Here is a 10,385-nt window from a genome sequence, read left to right as displayed (position 1 = left end):
AGCCATATTTAATAGGTCTAAACTTTTTTTTTCGATTTTCCCTTAAGTAGGCATTAAGACGTGATATCTGTTTATATTCGAATTAAATTTTATTGATGCAGATAGTGGGATCTAGTAGTATAAAATGTGATCACTGCTTGGCAATCTTGTTAGCATTGCACTGGAGATCTGTGTAGATCTGCTCGTTCTGGATTTCGTTTTTGAGCTCCGTGGTGAGCTGAACGGCTTTGTCCTGCAGAGAAAGTTGTTTTCTTTTTAAACGCCGAAGCTTAAATAAGGAAAGAGGATAACTTACGTTGAAATACACATTCTTCTTGCCCTTCTGGAATTCGCCGAACAGAGCGAAAACATCCACCAGCTTGCCGCGGGCACCAAACTTGTCCGAGATCAGCGAGAACAGATGCTTCACTGTCTCCTGCTCCACGCTGGTGGTGTCCGATCGGATGAAGATGGCACGGGGCAGCTGTACGTCCACGTTGCAGTCACGGAAGTCGGTGACCGGTCGCCGCTCCAGACTGGGGCACACCAGCTGCGCGTCCTTGTGCTTCTCCAGCTCGGAGGCGGGCACGATCTGCACCTCTCCATCGTCGCTGGATGAGACACGACAAGCGTCCAGGCCACGTCGCTTGTTCAACAAGGCGGCAGCAGCACGGGATCGTTCGCAATTCTCATTGAATTTGCTGCGGAATATTGATAGTATATGTAGCTAATGTGCTACGGATGATCGAGGGATTCCACTTACATGCTGGCCTTCTGGAGAGCCTCCCGTGTAACGCCGGGTGCTGCGACCGCCACAAGGACATCATCCTGAGCCCTCTGCTCGTAGACGATTGGCTGCAGCTGGTTGCTACGGGCATCCGCGTAGCCAGTTGCGCGAACAATGGTCAAATCCGCCTCCTTCTTGGTCAGAGCCACCACACAATCGGTGGACTGAACGCACTCGAGTTCCGGACGAGCGTCGCGGGCGTAGGCAGCCTGGTGCAGCGCCTGGCATTTGGCGAACTCGTCGTCGTTCTGGGCGCACAAGCGGATCTTCCTGATGGCACTGCCATCACGCTCGATCACATCCTTGTAGCCGGCACGCTCCAAATAGACCTTGGGATCGATGGCAGCATCCTTGCTGTGGTACACGGCATTCGGCTGGATGAGCAGATGGGCGGCGGCGTCCTTGTTCTGCGCCTGCAGTCCATTGGCGAAGAAGCGCTCCAGACGCGACTGCAATTGGTGCAGCTGCTCCGAGTTGTGAACGGCCTGCTCGTTGGAGATGTAGCCGCTCCAGGGGCGCTGGGCCCAGGAGCAGGCGGGTCCGGTGACCGGGCGCCGGGTGCCATCCTCGCACAGATATTCGAAATTCTCCGGATTGCCCTCCGCTGGCGGCGCATCTGGGCCGGCACCCGGCAGACCAAAGTACTTTTTGATGTACTGCACCTTGGAGAAGGCCACCTCGCCCTGACCCTTGTCCAGGCAGCGTATGGCGCCATCATAGCCACTGAACTTGTCCGGATAGTTGCACTGCTCCGGCTTCTCGCACAGAGCGCACAGATTGGCGTACTTCTTCTTCAGCAGGCGATCCGTTTCCGGATGCGTGGAGTAGGTGCCCACCAGGCACGACTGCGTGAAGAACTCGGACAGCGACTTCAGTTCGCGCTCCGTAGCGGAGATCTGCGGATCGGCGGACACCTTCAGGACGTGCGTGTTCTTCAGCTTGGTGATGGGGATCTTGTAGCCGACGTTGCGGCCGAAGCCAGTGTGGCAGGACTTGGCGCCACGCAGCTGCTGCAGGGTGCGAATGGGGGAGTCCTTCTTCACCAGGATAATGCCCTCGTAACGGAAGGCGGCTGTCGAGAAATGAAACCAGTAGGAGATTTATGAGTAAAAAAAAAGGGAACTAGTAACTATTTTGGTCCTTCGAGCCTTTTGCTTCGAATCGCAAATTAACAACAAAGGGCCATTAGTCATTAGTCAGTACTATACATTTTAAATACCCTTTAATTTCATTCGAAAGCATTTCGCATTTTGCTCCCACGAGCATTTGCACCACTTACCATCCTTGTCCTGCTGCGTTCGGATCTCAGAGATCACGCGATAGTCCTCGTTCTTGCGATGATAGGCGATGTACATGTCCTCCGGCTCGGTGGCCAGCACATCGGCCTTGCGCTGCTCGATCAGCTCCAGGCAGTCCACTCGATCCCGTCCAGCCACGCACTCCATGCGGATGCCCGCCTCCGAGGGATCGGCCAGCAGCTGCTGGCACTCGGCCAAATAGATTTGCGGCACACACAGGCGATCTGCCGTTTTGGGTTCGTATGAAATGGATTCAACTGGTTAGATGCATTCAACTAGTGACTCCGGGATGCACATACAAATGGGTTCCTCCGCCAGGGAGGACTGCGGTCCAAGGATCAGCAGGAGGGCGGCCACCGCCAGTGGCAGCCAGGTGTGGGTCTTATGCGGCGACATCATCTGAGAAACAGTTGAAGCTCGACTGTGGAGAATCCGGAGCCGGCTGGTGGCTTTTATAGCCACCCAGATGTGCTGCTTCTTTCCCCGGCTTTCGTGCTCTTTTTTTTTGCACTCGTATTTGTTCTCTTTCGCTTCTATTTGCCCGGCGACAAGGAGGCACAATAATACCAATACCAATACCAATAATAATAGTAATAATAATAATAATAGCAATCATAACAATAAAGAAAGAAAGACAGTCCAGGCGACCGGTTTTTCCCCGAGGAAAGGCGTGAGTGGGCGGCAATCCAGGCCTATATACTCCGGCAAACGAGTTTGCGACACTGATATATGGCTATGCCATTAAATGCGATTTTCGCAAATCAATTAGTATGCTACTCAATCCATGATCTACCTTAAGTTCGACTTTTTGCTTGTCTTCGAGACAATATATAGTATATATAATCGACAATATAATCGATCAAAATCAGAATTTAGCCTGCAGCATTTGTGTGTTTGGTAATTAGTTTTGGATCTTGGCAATAATCAAACAATGAGCCATTGAGCCATTGATTCATTGAGCCAGCGCTTTCTCTTGACAGAATTTATTTAGGCACACACACTAATTTCTTAAGCACATTCTTTACGAACATTTAAGCTGGAAAAATTGCAGTGAATAGGTTTTAAAAATAGCCTATTTAACTATTTGATTGCGATTGTCAAAAAGCGTAGTTGCTGACATACAGCTAAAATCGAGATAGAAACGGCCTGGCTGCTCTTCACTTAATTGTCTTGGCACTTGATCCCCTAATCGATCGAGCCATATACTATATACCTGAATAATTTGATGCCACCGCACCGACTGGCACTTGGTTATTTGTGCCTATTGAGTTATATAAATGCACTGGTGCCTTCAATTTCTAAGAACTCACTACCCTGCCAAATAAACGGGCAAAATCTTCTCTAGTCGCTTGTAGTTGCAGCAACCGGTTGAGTCACCACGGTGGGAGCGACGAGGAGCCAGCCACCACCCCATCCCCATCCATTCCCAATCCATGGATGTTAATCATGCGAGCCCTTAGTCCCAGGGGCATACGTACTTTAGTCACTTATTTTAGTTCTGTTTTTGCCAGCCCATTTTTCATCATTCATTTGCATTTGCATTCATCTAATGATTCGGCTACTTTAAATTCACTCTTCTTGGAAGTAAACAAATTAAGAGTAATTGCCTTTTATTTATACACTCCGAGGGGATATTTTTTGAATTTTTAATTGGACGCATAACTACGATCTTGAGATGGCCAATTTGAAAAGTGCAAGTATTTATTATGATAATTTAAATGATTGCACTGCGTTTAGATAATTTGCAAGCAAAATCTAGATTTATATGTTATGCGAAATTGTTTTATATTCCTAAAAATGCAGGGGATAAACTTCGAGTGGATAAACTTGGAGCTCATTTAAGCTTCTGCAAAAAGTGAGAGTATGCGCTATTCGCATATCACTCACATTCGCTTTCGCACTCGTCTCTAGTTTTATATACTTCAATTTCGCCCCGCTATCAGGGCATTTGTTTATTCAGGCCGGGCACAGAACCTGTTCCACGATGGGATCAGATCACCTAGCTAGTCACCCGCACCGGCTCGTTGCAGTAAGAGCAACGAAGAGGAGCTGTGGAGAACTGTCCACATCCAGCAGAGAATTGACGAACTGCTTAAAATGCAGGCCGTGCCTCCTCCTTTGAGGGAGGGGGCGTGGCTGGGCAATGAGTCGCGGGGGCGGCAATTGAATGATGAAGTGCAAAACGAGATCACAATGGCAAATGCCGTGGGACTTGGGACGTGGGCGTGGGCGGGGATCTTTCTAGTGGAATCGAAACCAGAAACCGAATTAGATTGCTTGGCAGTGCCGCAGATGCAAACACACACACTTCGCACTGGGCAAGGTCAAGAGCCCCGGAGCGGTCGGGAATTTACCCGGATCGCAATGGGTTGGGGATTTTTCCGAGTAGTCCGAGGTGGCCTCTTATCAGCAGTCCTCTGGCACGGAGGCTATCTGCAGCCAGGTAATAGAAGGGAGGTAATGGAGCTACGCCCAGCACAAAGTGTGTTTGTCAGCGCAAAAGCTTCGTTGCATTATTTAACCGCACGGAAAAGGCATTCATCAGGGAAATTGTATGCGATAAAAATGAAGCACTGCTACTCACTTATTTTAAGTACAAATTGCAAATCGAATGGCATTTTTGAAACAGTGATACTTACTATTTTAAATAAAAGTATATAACAAAATAATATTTTGTTAAATGTGTTATATATGAAATGAAAAATTCATTAGCTTTAACTTAATGTAGAATAATTTGTTTATAACACTTTTCATTTTTTACATTTTTGGCATGCATTTACATAGTTACATAGCATTTCAAACTGCAGTTATGGCGCGAAAAAGACACTGTAACTTAACAGCACTCGCTCTGTAGATGCAAGCACTGCAATGCAAGTAAATTTCCAGCTATACATTTGTGGAGCTTAAGTGCATCTGCTTTTTGTACATTCTAATGTTAAACTTGTTGAACTAAAAAATGATAAGAATGATAAATAACAATCAAATAACAAAACGTTTGAAAAGCGCGCCAAGTGCGCTCAACAGCCCGCTGTTAGCCGAAGCGGTTGCTGGCCGGCGGTGTGCGTCCCCGCTAGAGCACTGCGCAGCCCTGGCAGCACTCGCGTGGCATTTCCGCACGGCGCCGCGCACGGTCACACCCTGTTAGCATTGTGACACGTCGGAAAGACCAAAAAAAAACTGAATTTGGAAATTAGGAAATAAGTTGGTCAATTGGCATTATCGGGATAAACAGGCGAACGGAATAGGCAGCCACGATGACGTCGCAAGTGCCGTGCTACACGATAATCAACTCGCCGGACCTGGAGGTGACCAACGAGATGCAACTGAAGCGCGATCTCGAAAAGGGCGACACGAACGTGAAGATCGAGACGCTGAAGCGGGTAATCAAGTTGCTGCTGAATGGGGAGCGGTATCCGGGCCTGATCATGACCATCATACGCTTCGTCCTGCCGGTGCAGAACCACACGATCAAGAAGCTGCTGCTCATCTTCTGGGAAATTGTGCCGAAGACATCGGCGGATGGGAAGCTGCTGCAGGAGATGATACTGGTGTGCGATGCGTACAGGAAGGATTTGCAGCATCCCAATGAGTTTCTGCGCGGCTCGACACTGCGCTTCCTCTGCAAGCTGAAGGAGCCGGAGCTGCTGGAGCCACTGATGCCGGCCATACGGGCGTGCCTGGATCACCGGCACTCGTATGTGCGACGAAATGCCGTGCTGGCCATCTTTACCATCTACAAGAACTTCGATTGGCTGGTGCCCGATGGGCCGGAGCTGATTGCCAGCTTCCTGGACACGCAGCAGGACATGAGCTGCAAGCGCAACGCCTTCCTTATGCTACTGCATGCGGACCAGGAGCGAGCGCTCAACTATCTGGCCAGTTGCATCGATCAGGTGCACACTTTCGGCGATATACTGCAGCTGGTCATCGTGGAGCTGATCTATAAGGTGTGCCATGCCAATCCCGCCGAGCGTTCGCGGTTCATACGCTGCATCTACAACCTGCTGAACTCCAGCTCGAATGCGGTGCGTTACGAGTCCGCTGGCACATTGATTACGCTCTCGCTGGCGCCCACGGCCATCAAGGCGGCGGCCAGTTGCTACATCGAACTGGTGGTCAAGGAGAGCGACAACAACGTCAAGCTAATCGTGCTCGATCGCCTGGTGGCCATGAAGGAGCACGAGGGCATGGAGAAGGTGATGCAGGATCTGGTGATGGACGTTCTGCGCGTCCTGGCCGCACCAGACATCGAGGTGCGCAGGAAAACACTCGCGCTGGCCCTGGACTTGGTCTATTCGCGTAATATTGGCGAAATGGTGCTGGTCCTCAAGAAGGAGGTGGCCAAGACGCACAATGTGGAGCACGAGGACACTGGCAAGTACAGGCAGCTGCTCGTCCGCACCCTGCACACCTGCTCCATCAAGTTTCCCGATGTGGCCGCCAATGTTATACCCGTACTGGTTGAATTCCTCTCGGATACCAACGAACTTGCCGCCGCCGATGTGCTTATCTTCATACGCGAAGCCATCCAAAAGTTCCCCGCCCTGCGCGCCCTCATCATTGAGCATTTAATTGAGGCCTTCCCGCAGATTAAGTCCTCCAAAATTCATCGCGCCGCCGTTTGGATTTTGGGTGAATACGTGGAGGGCTCGCAAATCCTGGAGGTGATTGCCGTCATTCAGCAGACGCTGGGCGAAGTGCCCATGGTGGAGGCGGAGCAGCGTCGCTTGGCCGGCGACCAGACCGAGGAGCAGAAGCAGCAGCAGGGATCCGCAGGCGGCAATGCAGCTGGATCCGCCGCAGAGGGCTCTGGCTCCGGAAACGCCAGCAACAAGGTCACCTCCGATGGAACCTATGCCACCCAGAGTGCCTACAGTCTGGCCCCGTAAGTAATGGCTACGTGTACGTATATCATGCCACCAATGAGGCATTCGAGGCTTGTGGCATTGCATCAGCTTGCACTGATAAGTATGCCTCTAGCTAGACATGCCCATTATCTATTGTTCGGCAATGAGTCATCTTAATACGTAGCACCTACAAAATAGTTGTTTGCAGTTCTGATTCTAACGCTGGTTAATGCTTTCTGCAGGGTGGCCAAGGCGGAGAAACGTCCGCCATTGCGTCAGTACTTGATGGACGGCGACTTCTTCATCGGCGCCGCTCTATCCGCCACGTTGACCAAGCTGGCACTGCGCTACGCAGAGCTGGAGACGGAGGCGCGTGCCCAGAATCGTCTGACCACGCAGGTAATGCTGATCATGAGCTCGATACTGCACCTGGGCAAGTCCGGTTTCCCTAGCAAGCCCATAACCAACGATGACACCGATCGCATCTTCGTCTGCCTGCGCACGCTGAGCGAACGCACGCCGGAGGCTATCTCCGTCTTCACACTGTACTGCCGCGAGGCTCTGGGCAAGATGCTGGATGCGCAGCACGACGAGGACCAGCGCATGTTGAAGGAGAAGCAGAAGGCCACCGCCAAGGTGCAGCCGGACGATCCGGTGCTCTTTGCACAGCTCTCGAACGGACGTGACAATCAGCTGGGCGAGAATGTGTTCGAATCCAGTCTGAACCAGGCGTTGGCCGGCAGCAAGAACGCCCAGCTGAGCGACGTGGCCTCGCCGAACAGCAAGCTCAACAAGGTCACCCAACTGACTGGCTTCTCGGATCCCGTCTATGCGGAGGCCTACGTCAATGTCAATCAGTACGATATTGTCCTGGACGTGCTGATCGTCAACCAGACCAGTGAGTAGTGCATCTTTAGGCGAAAGGGCATCGCTTTCAATCCATGAAATCACTTTCAGACGACACGCTACAGAACTGCACACTGGAGTTGGCCACATTGGGCGATCTTAAGCTGGTGGAGCGCCCGCATCCAGTGGTCCTGGCTCCGCACGACTTCTGCAATATCAAGGCCAACGTAAAGGTCTCCTCCACAGAGAACGGCATCATCTTCGGCAATATTGGTGAGTTGCTAATTGCGGAATTCGCTGTTAAAGTGCACTCACGCTCACTTATGGCGCTTAACCAACAGTTTACGAAACCGCCCTGAACACGAATGTGGTGGTCCTCAATACCATTCACATCGACATCATGGACTACATAATTCCGGCCAGCTGCACGGACACCGAGTTCCGTCAAATGTGGCAGGACTTCGAGTGGGAGAACAAGGTCACCGTCAACACCAGCTTCACCGACCTGCACGAATATCTCAAGCACCTGCTGAAGAGCACCAACATGAAGTGCCTCACGCCGGAGAAGGCGCTGTCCGGCCAGTGCGGCTTCATGGCCGCCAACATGTACGCCAAGTGAGTGTCCAGCTGTCCACTATGGAGTAGCCATCATATTCTCATCACAACTCATCCGCTCACTTTGCAGGTCCATTTTCGGAGAGAATGCCTTGGCCAATCTGAGTATCGAGAAGCCCGTCGATGATCCCGATTCGAAGGTGACGGGACACATACGCATTCGCGCCAAGAGTCAGGTGAGAGTCGAGCACAAACCAGCCGCACATCTGCACATGGTCATGCGCAACTTTCTAATCCGTATTCCGTATTTCGCGCCTTTCACACAGGGCATGGCCTTGAGTCTGGGCGACAAGATCAGCTCCTCGCAGAAGCAGTCGGTGCAGGCGGCCTAGTGGACGTGGAACTGGACGTGGACGACCAGCCACCAGCAGGAGCGACGTATCTAGACGACGTACTCGGCCACCTGCCCGCATTCCGCCAGCTGCAGCTTCTTCAATTTACATTACACGTTACAATTATACATAAAGAATATAATATTATACCTTAACCCCAAGATTGGCAGTGGTTTCATTTGACGGGGCTGTTTCCATAGAAATTCGGACTACTGGTTAATTGGTTGTGTGGTACGAGTATCAGTGTATTTATTTTGTTTTTTCCTATTTAACAATAAGTATGTATGCACTTCGTCTTGCAATAAACGAAAAGGTAGAATTGGAACAGATAAAATACCCAAGTTTTGTATAAGTTATGATACACAATTGTTTTAAAATCTGGAGAAATAATTGATTGTTTAAACTAGCTAGTGCTAAAACGATTACATTTCTATTGAAGTGCTCCCAAGTAGCTGGCGGCTATATAAATTCGTCTTAGGCCTGGAGCATGGGCCGTTTTTCCTTGGCCTGGAGGTGGTCGTTCGTCGTTGCGTAGCCAGTGCCGCCCTGTGAAATAGTCGAGAAACCTTAGCAATGCAGAATAGTTGCACAGTTCGCGATGTACTTACTCGCTGCAGGGGAATGATGTCCTTCTCCTTGAGCTTGCGATCCGTGAGCGGATGGATCATGTCCTTTCTGATCAGCCGTTCCACGCACTCCATGGTCACCACATCGCCACTGTAGTGAAGAGGTTACTATTAAAAGGGTTTTCAACGCGAAATCCCAGCGAGCACTCACGTGGGACGCAGCACAGCGCAGGGCACCGCGTTGCTGAGCACGTCGTGGGTAATGGGGCACATGTAGCGCGCCTCCTTGGCAATCAGCGAGCGCTTCGTGTCGCCGTCCTTGAGCAGCGTGAACTTCACATCAATCAGATCCTTGACTCGCAGCGGTTTCTGCGACACCGGGCAGTAGATGGTGGCGTCGGGCTTCTGGGCCTTGGCTAACCCGGCATTGGGGCACTCGGAGGGCAGCCAGAAGCTGGGCAGCTTCTTCTCGTGCCCGTTGGTCATGTTGGATATCGAGGATGCGGACGAGGATTCAGATGAAGCGGCAGCAGCGGCGGAAGAGGTCGACGGCTTCTCGCTGGCAGCGGCCGAGGAGTGGGCGGGTGTCATCGCTGGCTTCTCGGCATTAACAAAGCGCTCCATGCGCGCCTGCTGCTTGCTGTTGGCCTCCTGGCTCAGTTTATCCTCCTCCGCGCGCCGCAGACGCTCGTACTCCTTCAGTCGGCGGCTGTACTCGTTCTTCTTGGTCACGATGTACTGCAGGATGGCCTCCTTGTCGAATAGATAGCCATCCTTGGTGATCACTGGCCTGCGACATGGTTGCAGCGTCAAGGAGCAGCAGTCGAAGGATTTCACCGAATCCTTGCCCAGGCGCTGGGCATTCGTGCCGTAGCCGGACTCCGCCGCGTCACGCTTCTTCTCGTTGTAGGTGTACACGGCTCCGGCCGTGCAGTTACGTGCGTGGCGAGTCATTTCAATAGAGTTTCCTGGATTTGGCAGCGAAAAATTTGAATAAACTGCTTAAAATAGTTTATTTACTGCTAGATACGGTGTGACCGTATCTTGATCACTAAATAAGCTGAGACGCAATGGAAATCCGCTGAAATCTGCCAACTCAATAGCCGATAAAAACA

General features: G+C 51.2%; 3 protein-coding genes across 4 annotated transcripts; 1 reads left to right on the top strand and 2 right to left on the bottom strand.

The window, feature by feature from the left end:
- Window positions 1-67: 67 nt before the first annotated feature.
- Tsf1 (Transferrin 1) lies at window positions 68-3,328 on the bottom strand. 2 transcript variants are annotated; one of them, NM_001298475.1, is made up of 5 exons: window positions 2,364-3,328; window positions 2,046-2,288; window positions 743-1,838; window positions 296-680; window positions 68-232 (listed from the first exon to the last, which is right to left on the bottom strand). In NM_001298475.1, the coding sequence occupies exons 1-5, from the start codon at window positions 2,461-2,463 to the stop codon at window positions 131-133; spliced, it is 1,926 nt and encodes a 641-aa protein (NP_001285404.1). In that variant the 5' UTR covers window positions 2,464-3,328; the 3' UTR covers window positions 68-130. The 2 variants fall into 2 exon arrangements, with proteins under 2 accessions (NP_001285404.1, NP_523401.2); NM_078677.3 differs by having other exon boundaries at window positions 2,364-2,491.
- A 1,841-nt stretch (window positions 3,329-5,169) lies between these two features.
- betaCOP (Coat Protein (coatomer) beta) lies at window positions 5,170-8,863 on the top strand. Its single transcript, NM_078676.4, has 6 exons — window positions 5,170-6,949; window positions 7,154-7,809; window positions 7,869-8,030; window positions 8,099-8,372; window positions 8,443-8,548; window positions 8,639-8,863. The coding sequence occupies exons 1-6, from the start codon at window positions 5,319-5,321 to the stop codon at window positions 8,702-8,704; spliced, it is 2,895 nt and encodes a 964-aa protein (NP_523400.1). The 5' UTR covers window positions 5,170-5,318; the 3' UTR covers window positions 8,705-8,863.
- A 69-nt stretch (window positions 8,864-8,932) lies between these two features.
- Window positions 8,933-10,330, bottom strand: CG6179 (uncharacterized protein). The gene is made up of 3 exons (NM_133060.3): window positions 9,482-10,330; window positions 9,313-9,421; window positions 8,933-9,250 (listed from the first exon to the last, which is right to left on the bottom strand). Exons 1-3 carry the CDS (start codon window positions 10,222-10,224, stop codon window positions 9,179-9,181), a joined length of 924 nt encoding a protein of 307 aa, NP_573288.1. The 5' UTR covers window positions 10,225-10,330; the 3' UTR covers window positions 8,933-9,178.
- Between the last annotated feature and the right edge of the window lie 55 nt (window positions 10,331-10,385).

The sequence above is a fragment of the Drosophila melanogaster genome, chromosome X (assembly GCF_000001215.4).
Source record: "Drosophila melanogaster chromosome X".
Taxonomy (NCBI): Eukaryota; Metazoa; Arthropoda; class Insecta; order Diptera; family Drosophilidae; genus Drosophila; species Drosophila melanogaster.
This window is presented reverse-complemented; position numbering and strand designations above follow the sequence as displayed.